The sequence below is a fragment of the Elgaria multicarinata genome, chromosome 2 (genome assembly GCF_023053635.1).
Source record: "Elgaria multicarinata webbii isolate HBS135686 ecotype San Diego chromosome 2, rElgMul1.1.pri, whole genome shotgun sequence".
NCBI classification, from domain to species: Eukaryota; Metazoa; Chordata; class Lepidosauria; order Squamata; family Anguidae; genus Elgaria; species Elgaria multicarinata.
The window spans coordinates 32,806,742-32,829,124 of NC_086172.1; the positions used below are offsets into that span (position 1 = coordinate 32,806,742).

The 22,383-nt window shown below is 43.0% G+C and overlaps 1 protein-coding gene across 1 annotated transcript in view; it reads right to left on the reverse strand.

Annotated features, from left to right (window-relative positions):
- The window catches only part of ANKAR (ankyrin and armadillo repeat containing), a 54,580-nt gene that overhangs the window by 13,187 nt on the left and 19,010 nt on the right, over positions 1–22,383 (reverse strand). Inside the window, exons 10-19 of the mRNA XM_063118579.1 lie at positions 21,630–21,874; positions 18,946–19,114; positions 16,613–16,854; positions 16,221–16,374; positions 15,264–15,425; positions 13,666–13,772; positions 8,896–9,018; positions 7,102–7,260; positions 3,606–3,723; positions 2,060–2,169 (exon numbers count right to left, since the gene is read on the reverse strand). Coding sequence (XP_062974649.1) covers positions 2,060–2,169; positions 3,606–3,723; positions 7,102–7,260; positions 8,896–9,018; positions 13,666–13,772; positions 15,264–15,425; positions 16,221–16,374; positions 16,613–16,854; positions 18,946–19,114; positions 21,630–21,874 — 1,589 coding nt within the window. The remainder of the gene's footprint in view (positions 1–2,059; positions 2,170–3,605; positions 3,724–7,101; positions 7,261–8,895; positions 9,019–13,665; positions 13,773–15,263; positions 15,426–16,220; positions 16,375–16,612; positions 16,855–18,945; positions 19,115–21,629; positions 21,875–22,383) is intronic.

A 22,383-nucleotide genomic window follows, 5' to 3' on the forward strand; every position in this document is an offset into this window, starting at 1 on the left:
GCCCCAGTGTTATGTTCTGATTGGTTAATGCTGCAACAGGGCCCTGCCCCTTGCAAGCTCAAATACTGTACTGTATTCCCTATGTCTTTTGTCTGATTGCTCCCTTTGAAGAGACCAGGCCTTGATTACTAATCAATAAAGCGCTTTTGAACCCTCTGTCGCTGGAATGGTGGAGTCGTGCTTAAGGGCTGTTTGGATTTCGTCCTTGGGTGAAAAGAACATTGATCTAACAGTGTCACCTGGGATTATTTATTGTCAGTGAAGCATAATGTTGTATCTGTAAATTCAACTTTAAACTGATGGAATAGCTGTCATAATTTTTTAAATTGTCATTCCTAAGATCCAAGTTAGCTTTGCTTCCTTACAGAAAGGTGAACTGTATGCAGCTCCTTGTACCGGTACAGTCATGGATCACACTGTTGCAGGATTTGGATTACTGGGTTGGATCCAATTTACAGCAGGAACATCCCTTGAGCAGAGTTCCACTCAAAGCTTCTCTACACACAGGAAAAATCCTGCATCCTTACTGGGGCTTTCGTCCTTGCAGTCTTCCCACTATCATGACACACTCCTTTACACATGACCACATGATTTTGAATGGAAACCTCCCTTCTCGGAAAGGCTTCATTATGTTCAATGAGACAGCACCATCTCGTGACGGAGAGATCTCGCAATATCCCAAATAATACCACATTATCTCTGTTTTATTTAAAGCGAGATTCCCCAAGGATAGTGCAGGAGACGTCCTGGTTGTTGACGATGTCGTGTAATAGACCCGCAAACTTCCATGACTGGCCTATCACGAGCATGCAATAAATTGCTCACTTAAAGAAGCTCTCAGAATGCTCCTGCTGGCAGAATGGAGGGGGAAGGCAATCTTTGCCTATTCCCCCTTTTCCTCTGCAACCCCCATCTCCACCTTCCCCATGGTTTGAGAGGGTTCCCCAACCCTCCATAACAGATTTTCAGAGTGGGGGATAGGGGACCTGTGTGTGGGGATCAGCAAAGATCATCTCTCCCATTATATCTGTGGAAATGCTCCACTGGATCGGAAGCCTTCCGCAAAGATAAGGAGCCTGTCCGTCTACAGAAGAAAGAGCCTGGTGTTTTGATATCTGAGGATTACATCCCAAAATATGCTTCAGTCACTAACATATTGATCTGAAGGTGAATGACATCAAATCCCAGAATGCACTGCATTATAGGCACAGGTGTGCTTCTCCATTCTTTTCAAATGAGAGGATGGCTCCACATTTCTTTGCACATGAAAACCTTCCTCCATCTTTGAAGTGAAAGGGAAAGCCCTTCAGAAAAAGAGAGTGCTGTGGGCTCAGTGGAAAGTTCCCATTACAGCCAATTATGGTTAACAGGAACTTAATGCATCTTCCTAATGACCAGGTTGGCACGATCAGGGAAGGAAGATGCATCATTGGAGCTTATTTTCACACCCTGCATGTGCCGTTGCATCATTACCATAATTACCCTCACCAGAGCTGGTTTGTTATGTCATCTTAACCTGGCGAGAGTAAGTGGCAGGTGGGTTTACAAATCACCCAGAAACCATGGTTTGTTCTAGAGTTGCGGGATGCTTTGTAACCCACCCCCACCGGGTTTGGATGCTATGATAAACCGCACCCAGCAAGAGTAATTATGGTAATGACGGGGGGGTGATTATTCATTCATCACTCCTTAACATTTTTCACCCATGTCATGTAATCACACTCAGAATAATTAAAGAAACATGTGGATTCCCCTTCTTTATTATTCCAACATGGGCATATTGGTGTAGGATGGATTCTAATGTGAATAGTAGTAGTAATAATAATAATAATAATAATAACAACAAGTGGATTGCTGTTATTTTTGATTCATTAGGGCAGGCTTAAAAGTGTGATCTTATTTTAAGACAGCTAGAGGGTATATGGCCTTGCTTTAATACTAGTTTTTCATGCTAAGTGTTTTATGCAATAGCTGCATAAAATGTTCCTAGCTAATTGCATTAAAGTAAGTAGACTGAATTGACCAAAAAGAAAAAGAAATACAAAATTAAAACATCTACCTCTTCTTCCTTTGCATATAAATGATAACAAAGACGCTGGACAGTTCCCAGGCTTGTAATCGCTTCTGGAATACCTGCTCTTGTGTGAGCCAAACTAGCCAATAATTTTCCTACAAAGACATAGATATTAAAGGAAACATACTGCTAAATTGTACTAAAATCATGCCAAAAAAACCATGCAAAAATACAGTACAATTAGAACTCCCGATCTATTCATCAGTCAGGTGCTGTTTCTGAAACTTTTTAATGAGTGCCCTTATTATAAAGTTTCAGAAATTAGAACCACAGTTTTTTATCATTGCTGCTTCTGTACTTTTGGTATATTTTGACCCATATACTCAGATACAAGTCCAATGTGTGCTCCATTAAGCAAACAGACTTCCATATTCACTTAAATGAAGTGGGAAGCTCAGTACCCTTATCACTTAGTCTGGGACAGGCACCTTCAGGAGGTGTCAAAAATAATCTAAAACTAATAAAATATATACTATGGTGGTCATAGCAGCTATGGAGCACCAAAAAGGGGGAAAATGGTTTTGGACTCTTTTGGCACTCCATAGCTGCTGCAGCTGCCTTTCCCCCCCCCCCCAGAAAATGTTATTTTTATCAATTTCAGGCGCCCACCCTTGCCCTAGTGAGAGCTGCCTCTCCTTAACAGTAAACTGGGAATGTTTTGTGAGCAGTGAAGCAACAGAACTTCCGTTTGGAATTATTTGTGCTCAGACAATTAGACTGAATTTTGCTTCCTGCAAATTCTCTTTTACGAATGAAAATGATTCTTAATTCATTTTCTAGAGATAGCCATGTTAGTCTGTTGCAGCAAAAGCAACAAAGTCTTGTGGCAGCTCCAGGTGCAATCCTATGCATGTTTAGACAGAAAAACAAGTCCTACAACTCCCAACATTCCCCAGACAGCCATGTGGGCTGGGGAATGTTCAGTGTTGTAAGACTTTTTTCTATCTAAACATGCACAGCGCTGGGCTGTTAAGGACTTAACTCCCCTCCCCCCACAAAGCATAAGCTTTCATGGACACTGCACTTCATTAGATGCAGGCTATTTTCAAACTGAAGCCTACTATGACCTTTGACAGAAAGCTTGACACTCTTAATCAAGAAATCAAAATCTCTATTCCCTGGACAAGAACACTGTTAGCCAAGGGGGTGAAGCCAAAATACAAATAATACCACCATGTTGTACCTTAAAGTGCATACTGCCTGTAACTAGGCCTTGGGAGAGGAATTTCAACCTTTTCAAATGGAGAATGAGCTGTACAAAAGCCAAGAAATCACTAAACAATCAGTGAATGGGGGAAAGGGGTGTGGCCCGGCCAGGGAGGGTGTGTGGCCATCTGGGAACCCCAGAAGGGGACTGGGATCCCTGGCGTGCCATATTCGGCACTGGGCCTGAGGTTTCCCACACCTGTCCCAGACACACCATATCAACAATCATGTCCTATTATGTTAAGGCTGTTCAACATTTTAGTATTTTATAAACAAACATGTTGCACTGACAAAGCTACATTTTCTCCTTTACAGCATTTGTTACCTGTTTGTACAAGAGTGGCTGGCTTTTCTGAACACAACAGGTCAACCAAAATAGAAACTCCCCTTGCAGACAAACTAACTTGGTCCATATCAACAATAATTCTGGCTAGTACAATGATCTGAAATCAAAGATACATCATATTAATTTAGGCCTTCTATATTTTGCATTTGCCACTATTTCCTTCAATATGGTAGTGTAACCATTTTTGTCCCAGACACACAATGCTTGTGGTAAATGCGCAAGAATTAAGGCGTCTTTACCTCATCACATCAGAAGTAGGAATGGAGGTTATATGTGTGGTGCTCAGTATGTTGGTTTGTAGGAACATTTATTTAGGTATTTATTTATGCTGCTATCCTATACAAACGTACCTGGAGTAAGCCCCATTAAACGCAGTCAAGCCTACTTCTGTGTAGACATGCATAGGATTGCATTGAAACAAGTTTAAATCCCACCGTGCCTTCAGTAACAAAGCCAAAAGTCATTCCCATTTAAAAACAAACAAGCGTCATTAGAGCAATAAAGCAAGACATCTGATAAAACAGGCAGAAAGACCCCAGGATTATCACTAAAACTACTGCAGTAGCCAGGAAGGTCTAAAGTGGCTATCAAATAACAGAGCTTATAAAACACTGAGAATTTACAAATCGTTTACGAATTAGGCATATTAGCTCTTGGTTTAATTGATCTAATAGCACTGAGGAAAAATTAAAAGTTTTCTCATACAGATGTATTTGTGGTGGTTTCTGCTTTAAATCACCATTTGCTGCTCTGCTCTTCTAACTCTGAACAGGAAAATACAATGTAAGTCTGACCAAATTAAAGGAATAAATAAAAGGTTTCGAGCAAAGTTTAAAAACCGGTTTTTATCGCAGATCCTAAAAGTCAAATAAAAGAAAGCAGGCAGAGAGAGATTGTCAGCATAACTCTGGGAATATTGAGACTGCAGGTTCTCAAGCAATGATTTGGAATCCTCTGGCAAAAAACAACTCCTTGCAGCATGCTAATGACTGAAGGAACAATTTGATAGTTACACTACCGTTTACCAGGAGGTGACAACACAAATCTTGTTGTCACCTCCTGGTAATCTTTCAAGCCCAATAAACTGAGATAAAGCTATTACACCTTGCGACAAATTTCAGAGGTGAAAGCTGTATCACCTAACAACAAGCAGGATATTATGAGAGGTGGAATCCTCATAAATACACCTATTGGGTGAAAATAGATTGATGTACATGGGAAACACATACTGTGAATTTACCCTCAGGCTTTGAGAAAACAGATCTAAAGAACAAAATGGCCTTTTGCTATAAGTAAACCCCAAATGTTGGTTTCTCTAGATCAGGGGTGCAGAACCCCTGGTCTGCGGAACCAATTTTGGCCACCAGACTCCCTAATCCAGCCCACAAAGTCTCCTCCAGGAGGAATCTTTGCTGCTATCTCTAATCTGAGATTGGAGATAACATCCATCACTCTCCCACCCCCTGGGCAGCATGCAGGTGAATCCCTGGTGTCATGTGTTTATTTGTTATTTATTTAAAACATTTCTTGGCTGCCTTTCAAGGCAGAAGCCCTCTTAAGGCGGCTTACAACAATAAAATACATAAAAACAGTTGAAATATTAAAAGTAATAAAAACATAAACACAACAAAATAGCAATTAAAAACAATAAAAGCCAACGATAAAACCAGAAGATCAACAATGGCAAGAGCAGTAAATACAGTACAGTAATTACAGTACTTCTTCAATCTCAGATTCATGCAGGCGGAAGTTGGATTGCTTCATGCGGTGCCCCAGCAAGGGACACCAGATCCTGCGTGAAGCCAGGGATGCAGCCACACTTCCCAGAGATGGCCCCCGTCTTGATGGCGGCAGGTCTGCGCCGTAAGGCCCTGGGCTCCCGAATTGGCGCTACTTCCCGGCATCTGCATGGGAAGGAGTTCCAATGTGGAGTTGCCGCTGCCGCAGGCGGCAGACCGAACACTGAGGAGTGGGGAGGAACAGGACAGCTGGCTCTCCTCCCTCTGATCTCATTCTGGCTGCCCCGTTCTTCTCCCTCCTCCCAGTTTTTTTTTTTAAATCTGTAGATGTAAACCTTCCCATTTAAAAATTAAAAAATAATTAAAAAATGGGGGGAGGGAGAGGAACGGGGCAGCCAGAGTGAGATCAGAGGGAGGAGAGCCAGCTGTCCTGTTCCTCCCCCCTCCCTGGTGCTTGGCTCAGCAGCGGCCTCCCAGCTGCCCCATTCCTCTCCTCCCAACCCCATTTTTTTTAAAAAATGTATTTATTTAAGGTGTGGAGCCCAAGTTGGAGTGCCTGATCCGCCCCCTTCCCTGTCCAGCCCAGCCAATGGCAACCAATCAGGAGGCACCATTGGCTCCACAACCAAAAAATTCGGGGTAAATGCCCGACTTTTTATAAGCAGAGTTACCAGGGTTTGCTCCCGGATGGCTTTGCAGTGGCGGCTGCAACACGTAGATGACCTGCCACCACTCCGAATCTGCCCCAGGGCAAACCCTCCGTCAAGACAAGCCCCTGGTCAGGTTGCTTTGAATGGTGCCCAGTGTTCCCATAGGAACACATGCAAACCACGGACTTTGCTGCTTCTCTCAGGACTGGCCGAACCCCTTTCTCCATGCTTCCCTCAGCACCGAGAATGCTGGGTTGGGTGATGATGTCGGTAGCTATGGTCAGGGCCGGTGCTACCATTAGGCCAACTAGGCAGCCGCCGAGGGCGCAGGCCTCAGAGGGGCACAGTACTGACCTTTAAGGGTCACAGTTTTATACAAATTAGCTGTTTTAAGAAAAAAAACATAATAAAAGGAAAATATAATAGTTCAGAACCTCTTCTTGAACAGCTGAATCGAAGCTGGCAAGTGTGTGTGTGCAAGTAGCTCGCCTTGCCTAGGATGCAAAATAGTCTGGCACCGGCCCTGGCTATGGCCACCCTCATTGACATCATCCAGCCCACAGAAGGCCTAGTGGTAGGGCATTCTGTCCCATCCCCCCGTCTTGAAACTGTTGTACACTCCTGTTCTAGGCTGAAAACAGTAGCGAGGAAACAACAAATATCCAGTCACACAAATATGACTGGAATCCAAAGAACTACTTTAGATTAGCACAAGGTCTGGCTCTTGCCCAGTTGGATATGTTTACTTCCCTTTCTTTGAAAAGCTTTATGATACGTCACCACCAGCTGCCCCTGTGCCATATCATAAGGCGTTTCTATGCCTCCTCTTGGCTTCAAAGGTATTTTGCAACACAGCCTGAGAGGTTTCTTTGTTGAAACCTGCCTCAAGTGATCTTTGGCACAGGTAACTTGTTGGATAGTTCTTTGGATCCTGCTGTATAATTTTAAGAGCTTATTATTATTATTATTATTATTATTATTATTATTATTATTACTATTATTACTATTATTATTATTAATTTGTATCCCACCTTTTGCCCGATACCGGCCTATTACAGGCCTATATTATACTCCCTGATTTTGTACCTGAAAAGCAGCTGTTGCTTTATCTGTCTCTATATCTGATAGCAGAAAAGGTTCAAATACAGACAGTGAAATTGGTCCGGTCTCTAAAATCATTAACTGCTGGCTGGGATTATTATATCCAAAAAGGGCTATTGCATATCCTGCCCGTAAAGCGATATCCTTTGAACAGAGAAGCATGTAAATATTCTTGACAGTTAAATGTTTTTTTAAACAACAACTACACAGTGCTGCAGAAAGAACAGAAGAGTCCTGTGGCACTTTAAAGACTAAGAAATTTATTCTGGCATAAGCTGTTGTATGTGTGTATATGCAGAAAGAAGGGAGAGGCAGTATTTTTATTTATTTTATTTTTTTTTGCAAAATGAGACCAAAAAGCTAAGAACGGTGAGAGCACAAATGAAAATAAGATCTAATCAAGAGTGAGAGACCCAATCAGAGACCCAAGGCAAGGTAATGTTGGCAAAAACACTGTTTTTAACAATTATTATAACTTAGGGATGATGGTTCTAATGCACAACCTCAGAGGCCATGGTGAATTTCATGATTCACTTCAGTAAACAGAACAGCTTTGTACATGCAGCCCTTTGTATAACTGTCCAGACAGCCTCATCTGTTCAGCAGTATATAAAACAATCAACTTTTGAGGCACTTCACTTTTGCGTGTGTGTTTTTGTGTCCAGGTATAACTGCATGGTCCTTCCATTTCATTTTTCTTAGGTGGTCCCAGGCCTCATCTACACCAAGCAGGATATTCCACTATGAAAGTGGTATGAAAGTGGTATATAAAAGGCAGGAGCCACACTACTGCTTTATAGCGGTACTGAAGTGCACTGACAACTATTGGGGCCTGTGACACATCTACACCAAGCAGGATATTGCACTATGAAAGTGGTATGAAAGTGACATATGGTATGTGTCAATGAGCCCAAACAGTTGCCAGTGCACTTCAATACTGCTATAAAGCAGTCGTGTGGCTCCTGCCTCTTATATACCGCTTTCATAGTGAAATATCCTGCTTGGTGTAGATGAGTCCCATGTGGGGCTGGAGGTCAGAACCTATTTTGGAGATAGGGTTCAGCGCTTTGGGCAGCTCCTTGAGAGTTCTGTCTGGTTGAGACTGAAGCCTGTTGAGGATTCACAACCCCACTGAAATCAGAGCCACCAACCTCCACTGGGTCTTCTCACACATTGAACAAACTGCCTCCTGCATCTACCTTTGAGCAACTGACAGAGTATCAGGCTAGACTGAATATCAGAACAACTTTGTAGGCATTTCGGATGCTGTGTTGTAAATGCTTGATCTGATACCAAGATTCCTACATGGGCTTAGAGGGACATGTGAATCTCTTATATTTGTGCACTGTCCCTTTAAGTCTAATGGTGGGGGCAGCAGGGCCGGTGCTACCATTTAGGCCAACTAGGCAGCCTCCTAGGGCTCAGAACTCAGAGGGGCGCAGTACTGACCTTTAAGGGTCACAGTTTTATACAAATTAGCTGTTTTAAGAAAAAACATAATAAAAGGAAAATATAATAGTTCAGAAACTCTTCCTGAACAGCGGAATTGAAGTTGGCAATTTTGTGTGTATACAAGTAGCTTGCCTTGCCTAGGGCGCAAAATAGTCTGGCACTATTGCAAGTGCACATTGCTTGGGTCCCTCCACTGAAATAAAGGATGAAGGGTTGGAGACAGGATTTGCTCCTGTAACAGGGCACTTGGATTTGTTTTTGAATGCCCAGAAGGGATGTAAATAATGTCAAGCACATTCTCATAAATTGGGACATTAAAACCTGTACCTTATCTGATGAGTACAGAAGCTCCAGGACACCAGAATAATTAAAACCTTCCTTCTCTTGTAGTACATTCTGCAGATGACTGTTCCTTAAAACAATGCAAGCCAAAGAAAATGCAACTTCAACCTAAATGTTTCGTTGGGTGGGAAAACAAATGAAAGAATAAAGGGAAAATATCATTTTAATATATCACAAGGAGCTGAAAAGCTTTCCAGCTGGCAGCTTTCCCTGGCTTCAAGTAAGCTGATGTTGGTGCCTTAGAATTGGCAATTCTTTTCACAGGGCAGGCACCTAATAATGCTCCCCCCTACCCCGCAAAATAAGTCTACATGACTTTTCTACATGAGGCATTTATTGTACACTCATTATTCCCTACTCACAATTGTTTACAGGTTTGTTACATGGTATCATGACCCTCCAGTTTCATTTCTGTGACTAAAATGAAAACTTTGGTGAGTTTTTTAAAGTAGAGAAAATGCAGTATTTATTTGTGAAAAGCAAAAGAAAACACTTTTTACTTATGTATTTGTGCTAATCCAATGATATCATACTGCCATTTAGAGGTTAAGTAATAGAAAAGCAGGAAAGGAAACACTCTTTATGTAGTGTTCAGATCCCAATTCTGTGATGAAAATGAAAATAGGCACAGCTTCATGTAGAAAAATGACACCTAGGCATTTTTCTAGGCTTTTTGTATCACAATTGTTTAGAACTGAACACGAGTCCTATTCTTACTAAAACTCAGAGTGGGATTCAAACTATCCACTGTGTGAAAAGAATACTTATAAATACATGCCAAAATCACACTTATGGAAATTTTTTTAACAGTTATCGCACTGCAGACAGACAAGAAATTTGTAGAAAACAGTGCAATCCAGTGGCTGAAGAGCTGGACATGGATCTGTGTGACCTTTATTCAAGATCCACTTTTGCCACTGACACTTTGAGTGTCCTTGGGGAAGTCACTCAGGAATGGACAATAGCTTAGTGGTAGAGCACGTGATTCACATGGAGAAGGTTTCAGGTTCAAGCCCTGACATCTCCAGGTAAGGCTGAGGAACATTCCAGCCTAAACCCAGGACAGTCACCGCTGGTCAGCTCAGCATAGACAATACTGAGTTAGATGGACCAATGCACTGATTTCTTGTAAAGTAACTTCTATGTTCTCTTGCACTTCATTATGGTAATTGTGAAAACAAACGCAAAAAAAAATATCATTTTATTTATTTATTATTACATTTATATACCACCCATAGCCAAAGTTCTCTGGGTGGTTTACAAAGGTTAAAAACAGTGAACATTAAAAACAAACATAATTTTTTTAAAAACCATCAAAGGCATAAAAACAACAATATCCATTTAAAACAACTATTCTGGAGTCATTTAAAAACTCAGCATATGTTTTAACTGCCTGGGAGAAGAGAAAAGTCTTGACCTGGTGCCGAAAAGATAACAACGTTGGTGCCAGGTGAGCCTCGTCTAGGAGATAATTCCATAATTGGGGGCCACCAATGAAAAGGCCCTCTCCCTTGTTGACATCCTCCAAGCTTCCCTCGGAGTAGGTACTCGGAGGAGGACCTTAGATGTTGAGCGTAGTGTACAGGTAGGTTCATGTCGGGAGAGGCGTTCCATCAGGTATTGTGGTCCCAAGCCGTGTAAGGCTTTATAAGTTAAAACCAGCACCTTGAATTGAGCTCAGAAACATACAGGAAGCCAGTGCAAGCAGGCCAGAGTCGATCTTATATGCTCGAACCTTCAGGTTCCAGTTATCAATCTGGCCGCTGCATTTTGCACAAGCTACAGCTTCCGAACCGTCTTCAAAGGCAGCATTTTTTTAAAAAAAAAAGTTATATGTGGCTGTATTATTAGTTGCAGAAAACAACAGTCTGAAATAAGATGGATACCAGGTATATATATTTAACCAGAGAGCTTGAACATATTGGTTAAATTATGTGATTTGCAGCCAAACTCCAATGGCTCTTGCAATAGTAATTTAACTAATTGTCTAGAGCAGCAGAATGTAAAACTGATGATATTATCCTGGCATTGCAGGAACATTAAGCTGTGAAGAATCAGGGTAGGGGCTATTCATCAGCATCCTGTCTCTAGATAGTGGGCAAATCTACACAGAGTCTTCGGGGCGCCTGGAGTGTGCCTGCAGTGCGCCCCAAAATCGATGATGTAGACAGTATCTTAAGCGTTCCAAGAAGAGGCAGAGGAGGAGGAGGAGGAGGTGGCCCCGCATTGCCCCTCGCGGGGACGGGGTGAAGAGTTGCTGGGCCCGGCGGTTTCGCCGGGGAATCGGCTGCGTCCTTAGCGCCGCCCACCTGCCCACCGGCCTCCTGTTGCTGGCGAAAGAGCCACCCGGGTCATAGAGCTTGGCGGAAGAAGCCGGCGGCCGGCCAATTTAAAAGCTTGATGTTTTATTAAGTTTTCAAGCAGGCAAGTTAAAGACTCTAGAGACTAGGGTTGCCATACGTCCCGGAAAACCGTGAAAGTCCCGATGTCAAGTGGATCTTGAAATGTCCTGACCGGCAGGGCAAGAATACCAGATTCCCAGCCTGGCTGGTTGTTTTAGGGGCGCCCAGCCCGCAGTTGCCATACGGCCTTGTTTCCCCGGCTGCCCAGCTAACTTCATTGGAAATAGGAAGTCTCACAAGACTTCCAGCCAGCGGCCGAGATCTCGTGCAATTCAAGAGCACGCCAAAGACCCCGGCTGCTGGCTGAGCTGTGCAGAGGCAGCAACAGCCAGCGTGGTGGCAGCAAGGCGGCTCTGTGGCAGCACGAGGCACGGCAGTGGAAGCATGAGTATCGGATGGACGAGGAGAAGCATCGGGCGGCGCGAGGGCCAGAGCCGTGGGCAGCGTGAGGAGGATGAGAAGCAGTGGGCAGCAGCACCGTATGAGGTGGATGGAGTAGCAGCAGCAGCAGGACAAGGCCGGCAGTGCTACCAGGAAAATACGTGGCCGGCAGCGTGTCCCCGTTCACCACCCTCAGCCACTTGGTTTTTTCTGCCTGAGTGGCTGGGCCAGCAGGCCAGCCATCCTACTCCCCCTCCCCCTCCTCAGCAACCTCTGATAATGCAAAACCCAGATTGGTTCTCCTGCACAAGCCTCCTAGAACAAACAAAGCTCTGGCCCAAGGCAGGCATTGTGTAGGAAACGTTGGCTTTGGATTGTGCTTGTGCCCTATTGCTGTCCTGGGGATAAGCCCACATCAGGAGGTTCCCACCATCCGTACGTCTTTTTCCTTTTTTAATGTAAAATGTCTTGTCTTCCTTGACTGGACTGTTCCCTATCCCAATATTATCATTCAGGTCCCTCTTTCCCAATCAATGGGTAGGGATGGCAAGGAAGATGGGCATACATATCTCTGTTGTATCCCTTACACACATGTGTACTACAAGACTAGGGTAGAACTAGTCGTTTTGGCTGCTACACGATTACTGTCCAAAACAGCCTCCCAGGGGCTAATTCTCTCCCTCTCTCGTTGTAACCTGTATTAAAATTCCACACATAAAGCGATGATCATAACATGAGTTTTCCCACCTCTGCTCCACGTAACTGGTAGGGGGCTGCAGCACGTGGTGGATTTCATTTGATGGTATAGGGGGAGAGATAGTTGTGAGGATGTTGTTTTTGCTGGCAGCCTCCTGTCTAATATAAAACCTAATTCAGACTTTTGAGAACAGGAATAATAACACTATTCTTTTGTCCATACAAATTCGTGGAGAAGCATATCAATAGCTACTAGCCTGAATGGCTATTTATTTGTTACATTTATTATTTATTTGTTACATTTATATACTGCCTCATAGCTGAAGCTCTCTGGGCGGTTTCTTTGCTACCTCTGTTATCAAAGGCCGTATGCCTTATGTACAACAGTTGCTGGGGAACACGGGTGGGAGGGTGCTGTTGCACCCGTATCCTGCTTATGGATTTCCAGTCGACCGGTGGTTGGCCCCTGTGTGAACAGCATGCTGGACTAGATGGACCTTGGTCTGATTCAGCATGGCTCTTCTTATGTTGTTATTCTAGCACATTGGTTTCATGAATGGCATCATATGATTCCTGGCAATTAACTGTCGTTTTCCAAATTTGGTTGCCTATTGGTCAGTGGCTTGCTTCTTTAGCATTGTGCAAAAATACTTGCTGTATTCAGACAACATGATACTCAACGTTGTGGTAATAATCAACTCAACAGTTTATCTATGGGGTACACCTCACACAACATGATATTAATCAACTGTGGTGTGGATTAGGATCAGCATTGAATTGACTATTAGTCCATGTTGAGTTGACTCACTTATCCCCCACCCTATCCCCTCATTAGTACTCCCACTAGTATCCCATCAGCCATTGCTGCAGAAAATCCTGCCTGATGGATTAGAGCGACAGCCACCACTTTGAACGCTCTTGCCTTGCCACTTGTGGGTGACGAAATAACCAATGGTGGCCAAGGAAATAACCCGTGGTGCCCTCCACACCACATGATAACCAACGGTGGTTCAAATAGCCAACTCTGCACAGCGTTGGTTATTTGCATTGGTTATTTCAGCCAAATAACCAATTCTTGGTTAAAAGAACTCCTGCCACACAACATGGTAACCCGCTGTGGGTTAAATAACCAACTGTCAACTATTTAAACCACCGTTGGTTATTGTGTTGTCTGGACCCTGTCACTTTCTTTGTACATTATGTGCTGAATCAAAAGAACTACTGAAGCCTATTCAAGAAATGTTTTAGGTCTGTAGGACGAACACTTAAAACCTACCTTTACCTGAAGAGAACAATGAGTTTTAAGTAAATGAACCAGTACTGGCAAGGCCCCTTCATCCACTACATTCTCTTGACTGATAGGGTTGCTTATACTAGCTTCACCTGTAAAGTCCAACAAACCATATATAAGGGATACAAACAAACAAAAGTACAGAGCAGAAATGTAACGCAACACAAGCAAACTGCCTCATGGTAACTATTCTCTGTGTTCTTTATTGTTACACAAGGAAATGCTCTGAACTACTACCACTAATTCAGGGTAGCTTGACATAAATCCCTATCAAATTTGCTACCATCTTAATTTCCCATGAATGCCCCTTAGCAGGTTATTTCTAACTAGGTGCACCCACCCATAGCAGCCATTAGGCTGACCATATGAAAAGGAGGACAGGGCTCCTGTATCTTTAACAGTTGTATTGAAAAGGACATTTCAGCAGGTGTCATTTGTATATATGGGGGAACCTGGTGAAATTTCCTCTTCATCACAACAGTGAAAGCTGCAGGTGCCCTGCCCTCTTTTAAATCTGGTCACTCTAGTATAGCTCCTGCAGCTCTAACTGTGGTGATGAAGAGGGAATTTCACCAGATCCTCCATATATACAAATGGCACCTGCTGAACTTCCCTTTTCTATGCAACTGTCAAAGATACAGGAGCCTTGTCCTCCTTTTCATATGGTCACCCTAGCAGCCATGTTATGGTTGTGTCTAGGATGGTTTCCTCAAATTGCTAGATGTGCCCACAGGCCCAAAAGGTTGCTTCCCCCTGTGCTAGAGAATCCAAGCAACAATTGCCAAAATCCTCTACACCTGCTTTACTTGTGTTTTACAATCCCCAAGGCATTAGTTAATACCAACTCCAGGTGGGCATCAACATTCAGGCTATTGTCAGAGCTAAATACAATCTTACTTCTGCACCTTTTACTGGGCCAAATGCAGCTCAGTAGCCGCAATTTATGGCCTGCCAGGTTCTTGGCCAACCCATCTGCTTCGCACTTGCAAAGACAGGCTGTCAGCAAAACCGTGAGGTTTACTCAGCACTCATGGGCTGTGTTTGGCTTTGCAGATTGCAAACTATGTAGGCCTATTCTACAGACAAAAATACGGTGACCATATGAAAAGGAGGACAGGTGCTCCTGTATCTTTAACAGTTGTATTGAAAAGGGAATTTCAGCAGGTGTCATTTGTATATATGGAGAACCTGGTGAAATTCCCTCTTTATCACAACAGTTAAAGCTACAGGTGCCCTGCCCTCTTTTAAACCTGCTCACTCTAGTATAGCTCCGTCCTGCACTTTAACTGTTGTGATGAAAAGGGTATTTCCCCAGGTTCTCCATATATACAAATGACACCTGCTGAAATTCCCTTTTCTATGCAACTGTTAAAAGTACAGGAGCCCTCTCCTCCTTTTCATATGGTCACCCTATGTGACAAGAATGTTTTTTGACAAGTCCCCCAGCGGGGGTGGGGGTAGTTAATGGACATGGACTAATCCTCTATTTAACAATATTGCTTCCAGCACTCTTTTCATTGTTCTGACTCAGAACCCTTTTTAAAAGTTTTTAACCATAGGGCAACAGAAAAGATACTACAAACCAATACACATGGTCCCCAAGGCTTTGATGACACTCAGAAGTGTGCCTTCTGCTATCCTTCCACTCCTTAACAGCCGGACCAAAGGCGCAATTCCGTTCCCTTCACATATTTGATTCTGGTGAATTTCGCTGTCCTTGCTAAGAGCGATGACGGCTTCACCTCCTTCCAAAACAACCAAAGTAATATAGCTCTTTTAAGAACCATCAGGGTTTTTTTTTTTGTTTGTTCATTTGCAGCAGACAGCAGATCTACACCAAGCAGGATATGACACTTTGAAAACTGTACATGGAGTGTGTCCTGGGCCTCAAAAGTTGTCACTACTGTTATAAACAATTTTAAAGCAGTTGTGTAGATCCTGCAAGGGCCGGTGGCAAGGGTGGATATGTCTGGGGGCCACTGTCATGGAATAATGGCCTCAAGTTACAGGAAGCCAGAGTCTGACTGGCCATCAGGAAAAACTTCCTGACTGTTAGAGCAGTATGACAATGGAACCAGTTACCTAGGGAGATCGTGGACTCTCCCACATTCAAGGAGCAGCTGGAAAGCCATCTGTCAAGGATGCTTTAAGGTGGATTCCTGCATTGAGTCGGGGGTTGGACGTGATGGCCTTATAGGCCCCTTCCAATTCTTCTAGAGCCCCCCTGGAGTTGCTCTTCTTATTTATCCTTGTGACCCACTTGTTCGCCCTCCATCTCTGGCCCCAGACAATGATGGTGAGAAGAAGGAACAGAAGATGCTACTGCCTGTTTGCTCATTAGATCTCTGTCTGGCAAGCAAGCAAGCAAGTGGTAGTCATAATGAAAAAGAGAATGGGGCACAATAGCAATGCTGATGACAATGCTGGTGAGAAGGTAGACTTGCTGAAGGACAGGCCCACCGAGGTCGTCTTGCCCAAGGGCCCTCCAGAACTTGGAGCTGCCACTGGTTTGCAGTGTCTTTTTTTTATAAGTTACTTACCAACACACTGCATTCTATCAGAGGGTGATAGGAGCATATCTATAATAAGGTTGTATCCAATCTGTTCTGCCATGAATTTTTGCTGCTTCAAGGTTTGCCCTGCCAGGGCCCAGAGTGTCACAGCACCTTGTTCCTTAACTTTCAGGTGAAAGGCCTGCAAATTGGACCAAAAAATGTTTCCGAGCTGTACTTCCAAGTTTACATGTCCAAGCAATAAAGGTGGGCTTGCAATCCTAAGCAACCCTACTAGTGAGTAGGGTCCACTGAATTTGCTTCACAGTAAATATGCTTAGGATCAAGCTATTAAGTTCTCCAGTGCTGCCAAGTAACAGCCTACTCCACTATTACATAAATATGTAACACATCCCGGAGAAGATGAGACAAATACTTGCCTTCAGGAGCTTTAAAAGGAATTTCGTCACGGACTTTGCTAGAAATCTCATCTGGATATAAGTGTTCCCTTCGCAGAGTGCCTCAATCGCCATTGCTCCTTTCACCTGGACACTAATTTTCCTTCCTCTGAGAATTTCAACCAGAGGACCAATGACTTGTGCTTCAGCAAAGGCATTCTGCATCTTCAGATTGCCACGAGCAAGTTCTGCAATTGCTGCTGAAGCTACTGCCAGTAACACATCTTTAGGCAGAAAAGTATGAAAAAAAGCCACATTCGTCGTCATCATCATCATCATCTACATCTACTTTCTGTTCTATCCACAAACTTGTTTTAATTAAATCTGTAATTGTTTTAAGAATAACCCTGACTTCTCTCTGTATGATGAGTTGATCAATGTCCCCCTAATGGCAGCCTTAAATACATCACATAATAGTAATTTGCTAGTATACCTATATAGTTTGAAAATAATTTATTTCCTTCATCTAATCTACTGTTCAGATGACATGATAAGCCATGGTGGTTAAACAATTTTGAGCTAAAGATTATGGCTTAGTGTCACGTGAGCCATAACTTAGAGCTTTATCACACCAGCGTTATATTGTGCAATCACTGCGAATTGCATGCAAAGGACTCAGAAGTTTTCCACCTTATAATCTGCTTTGATTGTGAAGTACTCCCATGCATCCTACTTTAATTGTGCAATAAAGCAAAAAGATTTGATGTATTTAGCCCCTACTTTTTTAGCGTATCTTCCGAGCCGCCGCTGGGGTGCTGGAACAGAATTTTAAAGAAATGTTTTAAAGATAAAGCATTTATATTGTATTTTGTATTTGGGTTTTTAGCTTGTTAGATGTTTTATTATGTTCCTAATGGTTTTAAATTTTGTGAACCGCCCAGAGAGCTTCAGCTATTGGGTGGTATAAAAATGTTATAAATAAATAAATAAATAAATAAAGACACCAAAATTGGCACAGTAATAGATATTAGGGAGAGCTTTAAGTATACCAAATTTGAATTGAATTGGGTCATCCGTTGATTTTTTATGATTTTTTTACATTTCCCCCTTAAACTCACTTCCTGGTATGCAAAGGATCGCTGCCGCCCGGTAGCAAAAAACAACAACCGCGAAAACTTAGTGCTACGGGGATAATCCGAGGGAAGCAGGATGAAGCTCAGTGTGCGTCGTGTGAACCATTCCTAACCATGGTGGTTACATAACCACAGTTTAAACATGCTCACTAACCATTTGCTGCCAAAGGTTTAGTGGTCTAACCATGGTTTAGCGTGAACAGGCCCAGCTAAATTATGCTGGTATTTTGGCCCTGTCGCTTTTGCCCTGCCCACCACTGGAATGCAGCTTCCGTGAGCTTCTCTGAAATTGAATTTGGCCCTTGAGCTGAAAGAGGTTCAGCACCTCTGGCCTAGCATTACACCCAAACCAACCTAGTCACTGATATTATCTAGGGTGACCATATGAAAAGGAGGACAGGGCTCCTGTATCTTTAACAGTAATGTAAGAATTTCAGCCCTCTTCATCACAACAGTTAAAGCTACACTAGCTATAGTAGAGTGACCAGATACAAAAAAGGGCAGGGCTTCTGCAGCTTTAACTGTTGTGATGAAAAGGGAATTTCATCCTCTTCAATTGACACTTGCTGAAATTCCCTTTTCTACATTACTGTTAAAGATACAGGAGCCCTGTCCTCCTTTTCATATGGTCACCCTATCATTGTTCTAGCTCTGGATTTCCTGTATCAAGCAGGGGTCTGGGTAAAATGGTCTACAAATCCCCCTCCAACCCCACTAGTCCAATGTTGGACTTAACCTATAAAAATCCCTCCCCCTCTGCCAACAAATAAATAAATTGTTTGTATCTTACCAAATTGTTAATTGCTTAGTGACTCTTCTGGGCTTTGACCTTAGCTATTTAGCATTATACCATTACCAATAACTCATGTGTGTGACTGTTCTGCTATCCAGATATGCCCCTCTCTGACTGCCTTTCTGACTGTTTCTAATTAAATACACATTTACATGTATCAATTGGAAATAGTAAAAAGACATTCTTTGCATGGATTCTCTCAAATCTGCCCAAATTCTGGGGAATTGCACCGGCTGGAGCAATGTCCTCTGAGTGCTGCAAAATGTTCAGTGTAACGGCTTGATTCAAAGCAAGATAGTACAACATGCGACTCAACTCAATCAACTGTATAAAACGCATCTCCACAAAATAAGGAAAATATGTATACTAATCACCATGATTGATTATAACCATGAAAAGCCAGTGGTATTGAGTAAACGCTTCTATTTATTTTCCTCTATTTTTTTTACCTGACTCTGACTGTAAGAAATGAACTATAGGTTCAATGCCCATACTTTCTTTCACTTTTAATTGGTTATCACTGTTGTTAATGCACAATACTCGGATGCAGTTTATTACATTCACCAGCAGTTGTTCTATGTCATACTCCAACAGATTAACCAGAGCAGGAATGCCACCCTGTAAATAGAAAATATACATCTATGAGTAGCAGTGGGGAAAAACAGCACCACTCATGAAGTGGCAAACAGTTGGCAATGAGTTGGATTCAGCAAAAGCCTCCTGTGGATGGAAGTGCTCCTTCCATCCACAGGAGGCTTTTGATCCAGCAGAGATTTCCTGCTGGCTGAATGGGGGAGGAGGTGATCTCTGCACCCCAACGCTGCCGCCCCACTCTTCCAGAGGGTCCACCGATCCTTGAGAGCAGATTTTTTGGGGGACATAGTGGACGGCAGTGTGTGTGTAGGAATCAGCAAAGATTGTCTCCCCCTGCTTTGCACCAGCAGGAGGGTTCTGAGCAGAACTCAAAAATCAGATTCCATCAACCAGTGGACAACAAAATGAAAGACCCCCTGACAGTCCACGAAACAGAGACGGAACGGATTTAACAAAATCCTACATCAAGGGCTGGTGCCAGATGATTTTGCGCCCTAGGCAACGCGAGCTACTTGCAAACACACACACCCGCAAAAAAAATTATAAACCAATTCAGCTGTTCAAGAAGAGTTGGGTCTTGCTATTTACTGTTTTACTCTGTACAGCACCATGTACATTGCTGGTGCTATATAAATAAATAAATAAATAAATAAATAAATAAATAAATAAATAATAACTATTAAGGTGACCATATGGAAAGGAGGACAGGGCTCCTGTATCTTTAACAGTTGTATAGAAAAGGGAATTTCAACAGGTGTCATGTGAAATTCCCTCTTCATCACAATCGTTAAAGCTGCAGGAGCCCTGCATTCTTTTGTATGTGGTCACTCTAGTATAGCTAGTGCAGCTTTAACTATTGTGATGAAGAGGGAATTTCACCAGGAGCTGCATGCATACAAATGACACCTGATGAAATTCCCTTTTCTATGCAACTGTTAAAGATACAGGAATTCTGTCCTCCTTTTCATATGGACACCTTATGAACTATTATTTTTTCTATTTATTATGTTTTTTCTTAAAACAGCTAATTTGTATAAAACTGTGACCCTTAAAAGGCAGTACTGTGCCCCTCTGAGGTTTGCCTAGTTGGCTTAATGGTAGCACTGGCCCTTCCTACATCCCTAATTCTGATGCTGTTAACCATGATGGGACAATCGGGAGCCACTGTTGAGAACACACACTCCTCCCCCTCTCCTTCACCACAGTTACGTAGTACATCAGTTTACTGTTAACCACAGTTATGGTTAACCAGTATTTCCTTTTAGGGCTTTTCTACATGAGGCATTTATCATGCACTTATCATTCCCTGCTCATGGCTGTTTACAGTTCCTTAGATAACATTATGAACCTCCAATGTCACTTCAGCACTTTTGTTTTAGCACAGGGAACATGGGACATTTAATTGTGAAAGTGAAAGGAAGCACTGCGCTATTCGCATTATTTTGCTACACCACAGTGCCACCTAGAGGTTATGTAGTGGGAAAGCAGGGAAAGAAATGCTCCTTGTGTAGTGTTGAGATTTTTATTTATTTATTTATTTATTACATTTCTATACCACCCAATAGCCGGAGCTCTCTGGGCGGTTCACAAAATCTCAATTCTGATCTCAATTTGGCCACGAAACCGAAAGAAGAAAGAGCCGATTAACAGCCTCGGGTAGAAATGCTCTAAGTCCAGATCTAAAATTGTGACTAGAAGTAGGTTTCAGATCCCCAGTCAAGGATAATTCTGGTTATTAATATTAACCTTAACCACAATTAAGATTTGTTGCACTCTACTGCTTGCACACACACACAAACACAGAGAGAATATACATTCCTAGGGCTGGCTCCTACTGTGAGCTTTTTGTAAACCGCCCAGAGAGCTTCGACTATGGGGCGGTATATAAATGTAATAAATCAAATCAAATCAATCCTACTGCAGAGTAAGCTTTCTCTGACCACATTTGAGACAGAAGACAATTACAAGCTTTAAACAGGACCTTTCCTTAATATCAACAGCCATCTTCTTGTTACAACTAAAGCAGGCAAAATAAGTAGGTAAAATGAAACCCAAACCAGCACCCCAACTCCCTACATGTATGAACCACTTAGGGTGCAATCCTATGCATATTTAGACAGAAATGAGTGCAACAACTCCCAGCATTCCTCAGGCAGCATGGCTGGCTGGGCACTGTAGGACTTCTTTTCTCTCTCTGTCTAAACATGCATAGGATTGCACCCTTAGTAGCTTTTCAACCAGTCCCGCCCCACTCCATACAGTGGATCATTTAACAAATGCCTGCAGCTTATTCCAATAGCTCCGACCTTGTTAATTATGGTGAATGGGGCAGCAGTGCTAAGTTTGCAGTGCTGGGCCTGTATGGAATACAGGAGTGGCAAAATCCATGCACACTATAAGGGCCTCTATCGTAGCAAGGACTTGCCTGCCCACATCATGTAAATGTGCACACCATTTCTTTTTATTCTGCCCCATTTTTACAGGGGGAGGGAAGGGAAGCAGGAAAACAGAGCGCTTTTTTTTTCTGGATTAGACTTGCCAGTTCAGCGATTGTGGTCTGATTATCATCCAGCTGGGCAATATCATACAAAAGGACAGCACAGCGTGATAGCAGCTCAGGTTCATCCGTGGCCAAGAGCTTAATGAGCACTGAAATGCCTCCGGCTTCGACAAAGGCTCTAGCAATCGAGTTGTGAGTTGAGATGTTACTCAGCACTCCCACAGTGAGGCACTCCACCTTGAGGGAGCCGCTTTTTAACAAGTTGATTAATGAAGGTATAGTACCTGCAGTGCAGCACAAAACCAAGGGCCCAATTAGTTTCTTTTGCAAACACAACATTCTGTGAATCGCTTCAGATTTCCAACTGCTTAAAAGACCACAGGAGGGAGTGTGCATGTTGTGGGGGGGGGGAGAGGAGGGGGCGCTGGATAAAGAGCTCCATCACACCAGCGTTATAGCCTGCTGTCATGGTGCGTTGCATACAAAGGACTCAGATGACGCCGTCCATGTCCTGCCCTGCCCTGATCTCACCTCTTCCCTCCCTTTTTGCGAGGTTTCCAAGTGTGGGGAAAGAATAGTTTTTCCAGCAATGCGTTCAACTCTCTACGTGTATTTTTATCCCATTGTACTCAATCCGATGTTCTGAGGGCGGGCGGCATTGCTGATGAAAAGGAGGGGGCGTGCGAGGGTGAGGTGTCCTTGTGGACAACCAATAGATTGTAAGGGGAGGAACAAATGAGATCTGCGGGGTGGGGGGAAACAGCAATTCCAAGGAGAGGTGTGAAGATGAATG